Source organism: Theropithecus gelada, chromosome X, assembly GCF_003255815.1.
Source record: "Theropithecus gelada isolate Dixy chromosome X, Tgel_1.0, whole genome shotgun sequence".
NCBI lineage: Eukaryota > Metazoa > Chordata > Mammalia > Primates > Cercopithecidae > Theropithecus > Theropithecus gelada.
This window is the reverse complement of record NC_037689.1, coordinates 38674487-38688829: the sequence shown is the minus strand read 5'-3', so window position 1 is coordinate 38688829 and position 14343 is coordinate 38674487. Positions and strand designations below refer to the sequence as shown.

General features: G+C 42.1%; 1 protein-coding gene across 1 annotated transcript in view; it reads right to left on the bottom strand.

Annotated features, from left to right (window-relative positions):
• The window catches only part of REPS2 (RALBP1 associated Eps domain containing 2), a 206643-nt gene that overhangs the window by 115136 nt on the left and 77164 nt on the right, over window positions 1-14343 (bottom strand). The window contains exon 5 of the mRNA XM_025371831.1: window positions 11586-11683. Within this exon, the coding sequence (XP_025227616.1) occupies window positions 11586-11683 (98 nt within the window). The remainder of the gene's footprint in view (window positions 1-11585; window positions 11684-14343) is intronic.

The window sequence follows — 14343 nt, the reverse complement described above, 5'->3', positions numbered from 1 at the left end:
ACTCAATAAGTATTTGCTGAATGAGTAAACAAACATTCGAAAAAATTCTCAATCCCAGTCTAGAGACAGAGAACAGTTAACCTGAGTTATCTTAAACTGACTGAAGCTGAACTTTATATGCATTTATCACATAATGTCATCCAACATTATAAAGACTGAGCCCTCTCCCTTACTTCTGAAGTCAGAGAACTTTTTTAAAAAAATTCCTTCTTTCTAGTCTTTATTTCAAAATAATTATAGATTCACAGGAAGTTGCGATAAATAATTTGGTTTTGTCTGTAGAGAAGTTAGTTAAAATTAAGTCCCAACAGAAAAATTTAACCTTATCTGTTTCTTCAGGGAAATAAACCCACAAAGATGCCTTTAATCACATATTACCAAACTTACTTAGGGATCTAATTTCAATAGTTCAGAAGGTTGACTGCCAAACTGTAGGAATCTCTCTGAGCCTAATGTGCAACACACAGTTGCTGCTTATTACAATAAGCTATACTTTTTTAAACTATCACTTAGACATAGAAGAATGTCAGGTAACAAGTATTCATTGCTTTGCTAAGTGCCAGGCACTGTAAGTACCTAAATGCACACAATCAATTTTCATCTTCACAACCCTGAGAGGTAAATCTGGTAATTCCCATTTTGCAGAATAGGAAACTGAGGATTAGGTAAGGGAAGTAATTTACCAAGACCACACACCTATGGCAAATGGCAGAGACAGAATACAAACTGGGTCCAAAGTATGTACTCTTGATCATCAAGCTCTATAGTTATCTCTATCTGTTCATCCATCCTGTAAAAATAGAATATTTTTTACAAAAAGAACCTCACTGCAATGCCTAAATCATTGCTGCAATTTTGCAGATTGAGGATCTGTGCTTGAGCTATGACTATGCTGTATTACACCCTCCTCCCCATCATCTAGTTTAGATTTTGGCTGGCGAACTATTAAATCATACTGACAGAGCACCATTTTATTTCTCACATAATTTTTGCATGTAAGCATCTGTCACATCATCACAGAAGAATCCTAGAGATAGCCATACAATCCAGGTATTTAATCATTTTACTGTGATTGCAGTATGTGGCACTAATAGTATTTTGATTAACATAAGAAATGCTCATTAGTAACCTCCAATTCTTCCCTCAGGGGCCAAGATCTGCTGTTCCAGAAGGGCATTTTTCCTTCACTGTTATCAGGATTTTGTGCTCTGCTTAGAGGAGAAAGCCAAGAAAAATGAGAAATCAGCAGTAAGAGGAGACTCTGACAAGGCTGCAGACTTCCATTAACGAAGCAATGACGTTCCCACCCTCGTGCTTGCTGGTCAGGCCAAGGCTGCCTGTCTCTTCACTACGTTCTCCCCTTCACACTCAAGGCAGCCTGAGTTCAGATGGGAAACAGACGCATCCACAACTTGGACAGAATTCAAGAATGCTTTGGAGAATGAGGCTACTGACTGGAGGTACAAAAAGAGTACAGGTTCCAGAGGCAGATAGACTTGGGTTCCAATCTGGCATGGTCACATACTAACCAGTAAATTAACTTCTGAGCCATCAGCTCCCACCTGCAAGGCAGTCACATAGCCCACAGGGCCCTGCCTCCCTCTCCAACTTCATCTCCCTCCCACTCCAGGCTCTAGCCATAGTTGCGTTCTTTCAGTTCTTCAAATGTATCTGCTCTCCATGAGAAATATGGTAGAAACTGGGTCACTCAACGTCCATTCCACCCCTCAGTGTAAGTCCCAGCACTGCACAAGCTAGCTAGCTTAAAACTCCACTGTTGAAACACCTTTGCTGCTACAATTCCAAATAGGACTTAGGTTCCACTCAACAAATACACCCACAGAAGACTGATGCAGACCCAAGTTACAGGCAGGGAACAAAGCTTTCATTTGGCTGCCAAGGTTGTGTGTAGTGTGGATCTGGTTGGAGCTGACACTAGGGCAGCAGTTTCCCAATGCTGTTGCTTTCTGATTGTGGCAGAGGCAAAGCTCTCTCAGCAGCCCAGCTCTGCTATGAGGTTTTGGAGATTGTTCTTGCAAACTCAGAATAGGGTCTGTATCTTCAGCCCTTCCAAAGAGTTAGCAGGCTGTCCAAATCCCTTACTAAAAATCACTATTTGCTTCAACTAGCCAAAGGAGATTCTGATGTCCATAATTAAGAACCTTGATCAAGGTGTGCCCTTTGTCCAGGCTCTTACCTCTACAGGAAATGCTCCACTCCTCTCCTCACCTCCCAGTACCATCCTTCCTTTGCCTGGTTAACTCCTATTCATCCTTCACAGCTCAGTTCAACAGATACTTTGTTAAAGGAGCCTTATCTCACTTTCTAGCTATAGGCTGGATTCCTTTGCTACATGGTACCATGCTTCAAGGCCTTTAGGGCAATTGTCAGTTTTTAATTCCACATGCATAGGTGGGATCGTTTGACTCAAATCTACCTCCCCTTTTTGACTGCAAGCACCTAGAGAGCAAGAGGCTGTATGTGTAGTTCTCAATGTACCCCTGGCATGGTGGCCGACTCATGGAAGCCACTTAAATATTTCCAAATGGACAAATGGAAGATGTAATACCTACCTTGTGAGATTGTTGGGAGGACTGAAAAGGGCCAGCACAGCACTGGGACCAAAGAAGCATCTCAGTCAGTAGTGATTATTGTTGGGATAGGCAACTGGGGGCATGACACCCCCTGCTCGCCTGAGATCAAGGGAAAGACTGATGGGCCCAGGGGCTAAAATGGTGCCAGTTGTAAAGAAGTCTTCCATATCCATAGCTTGGCATATAACTGAGACCAAAAGGTCCTGGGGAATAAGCTACTATCCTTTCCAGATTTACAAAGTACTGCCTGGAACCAGGGGTTCAACCCAGTGTTTTCAGCTACATCTGGGAGGCTAAATTAACTAAACATCTCTTTTATTGTCAAGAAGTGTGGGTACACAGTGAGCACCTGAGGAATACACTAAGAAACAGGTTGAGGCCGGGCATGGTGGCTCACGCCTGTAATCCTAGTACTTTGGGAGGCTGAGGTGGGTGAATCACCTGAGGTCAAGAGTTCAAGACCACCCTGGCCAACATGGTGAAACCCCGTCTCTACTAAAAGAAATATATACAAAAAAATAGCCAGGTGCAGTGGCGCACGCCTGTAGTCCCAGCTACTCAGGAAGCTGAGGCAGAAGAATTGCTTGAACCTGGGACGCAGAGGTTGTAGTCAGCCGAGATCGCACCACTGCAATGCAGCCTGGGTGACAGAGCAAGACTCCATCTCAATAAATAAATAAATAAATAAATAGAAAAGGAAAAAAGAAACAAGTAGAAAAGATCTGCACTGAGAAAATAAACTTCAGTATCAGTTAAGATTAAATGTTTCCTTCCTCAAGAGTTAAGGGCTAGAAATCCTTCCTTGAAAGTTAAGGGCTAGAAAATCAGAAGGAGAACCACAAGCAGGTGAAGAAAATAAGTAAGCAGGAGACTGGAGGCTATGAAAAAATAGGACCTCCTCATGGCAATAGTGTCCTTTCAGGTATATGTGGGTTCTACAGGAGACTCAGTGAAGTAGGACACCTGGAGGACATGTTAACCTTTGACCCCTTAGGAGATGGTGTAAAAGTCCAGCTGGGGTCTCAAATAAAATGGGGAATGAATTTGGTGAAAGAAGATCTCAAGAATAAGGCATATACATACCTAGAAAATGCATCAAACTCACTCTTTCTAACACACACTCACATTCTCTCCCTCTGTCTATCTTTATCTCTACCTCTATCTCCTCCTCCCTCCCATTTCAGTGAAAGGAACAGAATTTAGCTGTCTAAGCAATGCTGAGAGGTCAACACACACACACACAGTGTTGACATTTACCATCTCTAACAACAGAGGACTTTTTTTAGCCCTAATCTCTACCCATAAACTAAGTAATTCAACTTTATTGTCATGACCTTATAAACAAGAAATCCCCATTGCAGGCAGGCCTGGGGTTCTCCAGAACTGGGAAGCAGCTGGGGTCCATAACTCCTTCAAGAGCCTCAGGTGCCAGCATCTCCTCTCACCACTCAGGGAGCAATCTTCCACACACACTCCAGTATATCTCTGATCCAAAGGAAAAGACAGATCAGCTTCTGGTTTCATGCCATTAAGAATGACAAACCAATACTCAAAAGAAAAAGGGGCACTGGATATGAATCAATAGTTCACAGAAAAGGAAATACAAGCGACTCATAAACTTAAGATATTTCACTTCACTAATAAAGAGATATGCTAATTAAACTACAGTGAGCTATCATTTTTCACCTATCAGACTGGCAAAGACCCATAAATGTGTTAGCACATTGTGTTCACAAAGGTACGGGAAAACAGACGTTTTCATATATTGTTGGCAAGTACATTAGCTGCTATACTTCCAATTTGAAAGTCGTTATCAAAAATTACAAATATGTAGGAATTTTCACCCAATATTTCAATTTCTAGGAATTGGTCCCCCATATATCTGCAAATAATGCAGTGATTGCAAGTATGAGATGTCAAGAAAAAGGGGCTGGCTAAATGATTTACGCAAGAGCAGGCAAGGAAATACTATGCATTTGTAAAAAACAAAAAGATGAGGAAGTACTTTATGTGCTGCTATAGAACGTTAATAAAGCTTATTGTTAGTGCTAAATGCATGTTAGACGTATAGTGTGCCACCATATGTGTAAAAAAGTGTAACTGTGTTTTGCATATATTACATAATTATATATATAATACCTATTTTCACTTGTATATAAATAAGATATTCATATACAATATTATATAAATGTTTTGTATAGGACTATTCAAAATAAATGGGTCATATCAGTTGCCCCTGGGATGAGTGGCTGAGGGGGGAAATGGTAGGGACACTTTTCACTGTGCTCTTTTGTATCTGTTGAATGTTTGACAGATTTTTAAAATCTGTAATTGCTCTGAAGAACAAGTTTGTTTGAGAGCTCACACACATTCATATGAACACTTACTTACCAAGTAATGCCTTGGTAAATAATTCTTGAACCGCAAAAGAACCCGGGTGGTCCTGACCTGCTTCATGGGTCAATTCCCTGGACTGAGTATTAGGTTAGACAACCAGAGTGGCCAAGACCTTACCCAGTATGCCCCACTTGTTTACCTGCTTCATTCTTCTTCCAAACTCAGATGACCAACTCTCTTATGACTCGACTCTAACCCATCTCATTCAAGCCCATCCCAACCCATCAGTCATTCTCACTCCTCCGCTCTCCTTATCCTCCTTGCATCCTGGTTTGGTCTACCCATAAAATATCTTTCATGCCACAAGAAGATCTCTCGGTGCGATGTCAGCCTCTCCAAAAGGCTATTTCCTGCTGTTTTCATTAAAGCTCTCAGAATGAACAATTTATTTGTGGTGACTATCAATTATCTTCTGACTCAGGCCAACACCACTCCAACAGAGCCTCAGGAATATTCATCTCTTTAATCATCTTTCACATACTTGCCTTTTCTCTTGGGTTCCAAGAGGACCCAAGGAGTGGAGATCACCTGCTTCTAGCCATAAGTACCTGCAGTTATATCTAGGAGAGGAGGTACAGCAAGAAACTGAGATGAAGAGAAAGTGAGGGAGGAAAGGAGATAACTAAGTTAAATAAACATGTTTCAAGTTATGCACTTTGAGATGAATATGGCGCTGGCTAACAATGCCTAACATCCCCTCCCCTACCTGATCATTAGAAAACTTACACCAAAAACATAGATAAGCCCCCTGAGGAATGGCAGAGTAACAGAGGTCTCTAAACTCTATTGGTCATTTTTTCATCTCTGAAGAAGAGTAGTGAGTGTTGAGAATATGTTCCAGAAAACTGTTACTTTTCATCCCTCCAAAAAGCAAAGAAAATATCACAACAGTATCCTGAGGGTTTGAAAATTGAGTGTGTTTTGGTTTTAAATAAAAGATAATTTTTTCTAGTGCGATCTAGCTGGGAGGATATTTCATTTGCCAAACCTGTCTCCCTAAAGTCAGGTAAAAATATATTGCACCACTTTGGGAGGCTGAGGCGGGCAGATCACCTGAGGTCAGGAGTTCCAGACCAGCCTGACCAACATGGAGAAACCCCATCTCTACTAAAAATACAAAATTAGCCAGGAGTGGTGGAGAATGCCTGTAATCCCAGCTACTTGGGAGGCTGAGGCAGGAGAATCACTTGAACCCGGGAGGTGGAGGTTGCCGTGAGCAGAGATGGTGCCATTGCACTCCAGCCTGGGCAACAAGAACGAAACTCCGTCTAAAAAATATATATATGTAGCCGGGCATGGTGGCTCATGCCTGTAATCCCAGCACTTTGGGAGGCCGAGGCGGGTGGATCACAAGGTCAGGAGATCGAGACCATCCTGGCTAACAAGGTGAAACTCCGTCTCTACTAAAAATACAAAAAATTAGCTGGGGGTGGTGGCAGGCGCCTGTAGTCCCAGTTACTCGGGATGCTAAGGCAGGAGAATGGCATGAACCTGGGAGGTGGAGCTTGCAGTGAGCCGAGATTGTGCCACTGCACCCCAGCCTGGGCAACAGAGCAAGACTCCATCTCAAAAAATATAGATAGATAGACAGACAGACAGACAGTGCATGCACACACACACACATTAATATATACGAATACCCATATTTGCATGTACATGCGTAAAATGTTCCTAGAATGATACAAAAGAAACAGGCAACCCTGGTTGCCTCTGAGATGGGAAACCAATAATGATCAGACACCCATCCCTCTGGCTGAGTTTCACACATAAATGGGCTGACAAGCAATGGACCTTTTTCTTTTTAAGAATGAAAAAAAAAGGAAACATCGCACATACAAGAAAATATCAGAAAACACTTACGTTTCACATTCTCAATGGAGAAAAAAGTATAGATGAATTGAGACAAAAGAAAAAACAAACAAGGCAAAAGTGAGGGTGAAGAGTAAGGCTCCCATGCAGAGAACACTGACCATCCTGGAAATGGCCAGAGAGTGGAGGGAGAGTGGCAGTGAGCTGCTGTGGCTGAAGAGGTAGGTGAGGGCCAGACAGCAACATGGATGACATGTTAAGAGTCATGGCCGGGCGCGGTGGCTCAAGCCTGTAATCCCAGCACTTTGGGAGGCCGAGACGGGCGGATCACGAGGTCAGGAGATCGAGACCATCCTGGCTAACACGGTGAAACCCCGTCTCTACTAAAAAATACAAAAAACTAGCCGGGCGAAGTGGCGGGCGCCTGTGGTCCCAGCTACTCGGGAGGCTGAGGCAGGAGAATGGCGTGAACCCGGGAGGCGGAGCTTGCAGTGAGCTGAGATCCGGCCACCGCACTCCAGCCTGGGCGACAGAGCCAGACTCAGTCTCAAAAAAAAAAAAAAAAAAAAAAAAAAAAAAAAAAAAAAAAAAAAAAAAGAGTCATGGGCAGAGAGGGACAGGCTTCAATCAAGTCAGCAGGATGATCAGATTTGTGTTTTTAAGATTGTTTATGTGTGCAATGAGAATAATGAATTGGGAGAAGGCAAGAGTGGAAGTAAGAAGAGAGAGAGGCTGATACAATACAGTCAGTGAAAAGGATAATGACCTGAACGAAGAAGCACAGAGGGATGGACAGACACGAGCTATTTGAAAAGTGGTATGGTCAGGACTTGGGGACTGAGCAGGCATAAGGAAAGAGAGAAGTCAAAGACAATGACCAGCATTCTGGCCTGTGCTGATGGGTGGGTAGAGCTAGGAGTGGAAGGGTGAAAGCTGATTTTATGAGAAAGACATGTCAGCTGAAAGTGACAGTGGAACATTAGAATGAAGATGTCTGGCAGATGGTGCTATGTGGTCAACAGCATCCACATAGCTAAAGAGTAAGTAGAGTGAGAAGTGGGCCCAGGGGTCTCCCGCATAACAAGCAGAGGGCAGAGGAAGGAGGATTGAAAAAAATGAGGCAGGGGCAGCAATAGAAGCAGGAGGAAAACCAGGAGAGCAGGCATAATGGACACCAAATGATGAGAGCATATCGAGAAGGTGGTCAATGTCCACAGATGCCAAGGAAACAATAAAGACAAGGGCTTAACATAAAGTTTCTCACAACCCTTGCAGAAACAGAGGCAGTCGAGAACAGAAGGAGTAAAGGGTGCAATTCTAAATCTTTTGCCAGCAAAATTACAAACGACTACACCATCTAGATGTTGAGGGTAATTTGTGAAAAACAAACCACAAAACAACCTCTAAACATGTGATAATAGACGAAGCAGAAAATAAGTCTTATAATTTCTTTACAAAGTACTATCAACCATCCACCAACATAGGATATGCTTACTGTCTGAAATTTCAAAGGGAAAAAAATCCAACACCCGAACAAAAGTGAAATTCCTAAAAATAGTAAGCAAAAAGACAAATCATTCCAATGTTTAGGCACTGGATTGGCATAAGCACCTCTAAAATGCCAACACCATGGGTTGCAACAGCACTGGCTGGGAGTCCCTAAAGACTTCCCCCAGGACCCAGAGGACATGCCCCCTTGTAACCAGGCAGGAAGAACTGGAATACAAGGCCAGAGAACTAGTTAGAAGAGAAAGAAGGTTGCCATCAGCACATTAATGTGGCAACATGAGGGGAATTAGTCACCCCAGCCTAGGCCTACCACCATGCCCAGTAAACACTAATCCCTTATCACCAAGAACCTTCACTTCAAATCCTCTCATCTACATGACTAATTCAGGTTGGCATTTTGCTTTCTGGAACATGGAGTCCAGCCAAACCAAGTTAACAGGCATAAGAAGGAAACCTAAGAATAGAGGAAAGAAAAACACATCAGCCATGAAAACCACAGACACATTAAGAGAATCGGTCTGTTGCTGATTGTTACAATGGGCTGTTAAATCCATTCGAAGTCATTTGTATTACAGAAAAGAGAAGTAACTTGCCCAAGGTCACACAGTTTTGTTGGACTTGGGCAAGCACCTGCCTGGTTTTTTCTGCACTATATCATGAGACCTTCTGATAGCCAATTGCTGCCAAATACCTATGTCCAGCCTAAGCTTGCTCCCAAGCTCCAGACCCATGTAATCTACCAGTTCTTCAACAACTTCTCTGGACTATCTCAAAACCTCAGTTCCTGACATCAAACACTAAACTTGTGATCTTTCCCCAGTGCCAGTGTTTCACCTAGGGCTTCCTAACTCAACAGGTGACACCACCATCCATCTGGTTCCTGAGCCAGGGACTGAGGAATCATGTCCAGTGTTTGAATTCCAGCCCTGCCACTTCCTAGCTGTGAATGTGGGCAAATCAAATAAGGTCTCTAAATCTCAGGTTTTGTCATCTGAAAAATGGGATAACAACACTAATTACTTCATAAGCTAGCTGTGGGCACTGAAAGAGATAATGTCCATAAAATGCCAAACCCATAGGAAATGTCTTTGTATATGTGGTTCCCTCCATCTTCTCACCTGCTCCCGCACTCCCACCCCATCACCTGGGTAACACCTATGTACCCTTCTCATAACTCGAATGTTGGTGCCCCACCAGAAGCCTTCTTTGATCAGCCCCTGCCCCTCAAGGCTAGGTCATACCCCACGCCCATTTTCATCCTCAAAGTATAGCGTAATTCCTACTGATATCCCATATCACAATTATATATTTACTTTGTGGTGGTTTGGTTAATGACCATCTCTCCAGTAGCTCCATGAGGGCAGAAACTGTTAGTGTTATGCCTCATTTCTGTATTCTCAACACAGTGCCTGGCACTTAATAGGTGTTCACTAAATATCAGTTGAGTGAAGGGCTCCCAAAGTATGTTTGTCAGCAGAAAAGGGAACGTGGAGATTAGGAGAAGCCACAGGGTGCCAATCCAAATGAGCATCCATGCCCATGCCATCCAGAGGGCTAAGTAGAAAGGGTCTGGTTAGCCCAGTCACACTGCTGTGAAGCTCAGTATGCACTGGTAGTTTGACTATCATCCTAACCATTCAGGATCTGGCCTCTGTAGACCAGGACACACTCTGTAGGAACCTGCACAGCCACATTTTGCAGAGCTTAGGGATAAATCCCAGTCCTACTGATACCTTTTCTAACGTAAACCTCACTCCACAGTGGGTGTGATTCTCGTGCTTAAAGGCACATATTTTTGTACCACAGGATCTCTAAACACACAGCCAACTACTACATCTGGAGCTCAGCTGAAGAAACAAGTGTCTTTTCAAACTTGGGGATAAAACTGAGCTGTACTGGCCCTGGGAGCAAATGGCATATTGGTTCTCCAATGTGGTACCAATAAGGGATTTTTCAAGAGTATTTTTCACTACACCCAACGTTTCTTTATGTACCAACTCTAGAACCTAGCCTTCTTGTAATATGGGACTCTAATGGAGGCCAAAGTAATGAAAGGAGGTTTTGACATTGGACAGGCCTGGATTCAAATTCTGGCTCTGCCACTGACTAGTTATGAATGAAACCTTAGACCAGCTATTTGACCTCTCTCAACCACAGTCAACTCACTTATACTATTAGAAGCAGCAGTAACTAGATCTTATGGTTGTAGGAAGCATTAAATATAAAAAATAGCCTATGGCTAAATTATTATCTTTAAGAAATTATTTGTACACAGAGGCCCACCTTAGAAGATCAAGTTCTGCACCCTAACACAGTGCCCCATCCCCAGAAGGTATTCCATGAACCCCAGGATCTTCTTAAGACTTTGTTTATTCTGTTCCAAACTAGCAGCCCACGTCTTTATGGGAGTGTCTGACACCACCCTTCTATTCTGAGTAGAAGTGCCTGTGCAAAAATGTTACTTCTTCCCGTGTTAGATGACTGAAATGTTATACAAACTGCCCCACTTCCTCTTGTCTTTAGTGTCAAATAGTAAACCTGCATACCCGCGTGCATGTACACACACACACACACACACACACACAGCCTTCTTTGAGAATATAACTTCCCAGCACAGGACCCAGAGACACTACACAAGGCAACAGCTGCAGACAGAGGACAAAATAAGAGCTCTTTATCCAAAGGAAAACACTGCAGAAAGGGAAGCCGAAATTGTCTAAGCTGTGGTATAGCCAGAAGCTTTTGCCATATTTCTTTTGTATTTATTACATAAGGAAACAGTAGCTGCTGCCACTTGTACAATAACTGTTCTCTTGGTCTAGACACTGAGAGAGAATACAGAACTACCTCTGCCTTCCAAAAGTTTACCATGTAATTAGAGGCACAAAACAAATGGAAAACAGTTAACCGTGCATTAAATGAGTAATAATAAAGAATAAGGCAGAGACAAGACGGGCTGCTTTAGAAAAAGTGAAGCTCTCCTGAAGGCGGTGGCTAATGACTAGACAGGTGAAGGCAGAGGGACATTTTAGATATACTAAACATCAAGAAGCAGCCTAGTTTATTCTAGAGACACTGAGAAGGCACAGAAACATACACAGTAGGAAAGAATTAGGAATTTATACAAGCAACCAAACAAGACATGCAATATCTGCACGAAGGAGCAGTTTCATATCTTCCTTTCAATGAAAAAAAGGGTCCATCAAAAAGCCATGTCCCCGAAGTCCAAAGCTTGACTGTACTGTCCCATTGGCATAACCCTGCATCATCACTTACCCGGATAAGGGAAGCCTGATGCCGAAGGGGCTTGGTTCCTGGGCCCCCTGATGAGGATCCCTCGGGCTGGACAAGCGGCTGCCTAGCTTCATAAGGAGCTGAAAAGGCAGAAAGAAAAGTCAGCATGGTATGCAAAGATTCCATCCAAAAATTACGACTTCACATTCAAACTGATACAGCCACTGCTTTTCAAGAAAGAACTGGTAACAGAATCATGAGTATATACTCATAGGGCCATCTAGGACTGACAACCCCTGATTCTCTTTGGCACAATTTCATTAAACAATCTAAAGACATTCAACCAATTCATGATAAGCAGAAAAATATTTACATTGGGTTAAGATTAGGAATAAATTGTGAAGGTGGAACAGTGAGAACTTCAATTGGGATAGAAAGCAACAATAGCTAGAAAAGTGTCGTAAGTGTTCAAATTCTAAATATGAGGTAAATTCTATATATCCCCCTATGTAAATGTCTTCCACTGATCATCTACTTCCCCAAGAAGAAAACTAATGTGCATTTTGAACACTAAGAACCAACATAATTTTTGAAAAATAAATCAAACGGAATGTAAAATCATGTAGAGAAAACTACAAAAATGAATATATTTTATATTTATTATTCTACTATTCAATAACCAAACTTTAAAAAAACAATTTTGCTGCCTTTAAAATAACTTTTTAAGCCACAAAAACAAATGTATGTTTTCCCTCCTTTTATTTCCAGAAGACTTAATAATGACCTTACCAATATGGCAGGGAGACAGTTAAACATAACCAGGTAGTATGCAGCTCCAACAGAAAGCAGAAATGATCACCCAAGTTGAAATTATTTCTCATCTCTATAGGTTAATAGTTCAAGTTTTTGAAAATATATAAATAAGTAAAATGTTTTATTTCTGTAGCTTACTTACAAATAAAATTAGGTAGAGAGCAGAGCAGCCTGTTATGACCTCATGTTTAACACAGTTTGCTCTTTTTAAAATAAAGAAGGTACAGCAATAGCACATCAAGAATGATACATCGCTCTTGGGCTCACATCTGCTTTTTGTATTTCTTCCTAGTAACCGGAACACAAACGTTACAATGTATTAACACACATTAAAATAGCAAAACAATTGCCTGGCAACCCATTAAGTAGATTTTAAGAACCTGCTACGAATGAATACAAATATAAAAACTGCAAAATAAACAAACATAGAGAGCACATAATCCAAATATTAAAAAGTAAGTCTCAGCGGGTAGGCTGCCATTGTCTTCTGAGAAGTAGGACTTTTAAAATCATTCCATGTTGATGGAGCACTGAATTAAACCACTAATACCAATTGCGCTCTGCCAAAAGGTTTGAAACACAGTGAACTGTGGCATGGTTGGGGTGATAGCGGTCATGAGCTTTCCTTAGGAAGTGAATCCCACGTGCCTCTGCTTCCCATAAGAGCTTCTACTTCTACTTCCAGGGGAGACACATGGGGGAACAAGCCACCATCTGGACCTTGGCTTCCATCCCTCACCTACAAGGGCCTTCTCTTGGAAGAGACAGAACTGTCTCATCAGTAGGGCTTGGATGAAGACTCAGCTGCATGGGGGGCCATTTTTGGAGAGGCAGATTTTCTCTTCCTACTTGTGTGGGAAACCTGGGATGGCCAAGCCTGCCTGTGACTGGAAAGGTGAGTGTCTAAAGCCCATCTGGTCACAAATCTAAGACATGTGCTCTGATCAGCTATATCAGTAATAAAGCCGATATTCAGGCCATCAATTGTCTGACTTCTGGCTCCTTCCTCAATTCGATCTGAATTCAGGAGGTTAAAAAGTAGCTATTATTCAACTCTCTTTCTTCCCAAATGAAACCCCAAGCATGCAATACAATGCAAAACAAATAATTCTTTGATCCCCTTACAAGAGGTTTAATAAGAACTGGAAGTACCATCTTTCTCCAAGGAGAGGTGTTTAAAAAAAAAAAAAAAAAAAAAAAAAAAAAAAAAAAAAAAAAAAAAAAACCTAAAGATTTCATCACTCTGAAGTGAATGAACTACTGATACAACAATACAGATAAATTTCAACCATTACGCTGAAGGAAAGGTGGCAAACATTTATGAGTACAGTCAGTCATTCTGTGTGTTTTCATTCGTATGAAGTTCTGGAAGAAGCAAAACTAATAATAGTGATGAAAATCAGAACAGTGACTGCATTAGGGGGCAGGGAGTGACTGGAGAGGGTCATCTCTGGCATAATGGATATGTTCAATTATTGATCAAAGTGGTAGCTACATGGCCCTATCCATTTGCTAAAACTCAAGTTGAAGATTTAAAACATGTGCATGGCCAGGCACTGTGGCTCACACCTGTAATCCCAGTACTTTGGGAGGACAAGGAGAGCAGATCGCTTGAGTCCAGGGGTTCGAGACTAGCCTGGGCAACATGGCGAAACACCATCTCTACAAAAAATACAAAAAGAAAATTAGCCCGGTGTAGTGGCACATGTCTGTAATCCCAGCAACTCAGGAGGCTGAGGAGGGAGGATCACCCAAACCTAGGAGATCAAGGCTACAGTGTGCTGTGATCGCACCAGTGCACTCCAGCCTGAGTGACAAAGTGAGACTCTGTCTCAAAAATAAACAAGTAAAATGTGTACATTTTATCATATGTATACTTTACCTCACTTTTTAAAAAGTATGAAAAGAAATGAAGGCATGGACAGCTTTGGCACAGGCTGCTGAGAGTCAAGAAAGATGGAGAGAAGCAAGCTGCTTCATTACCACT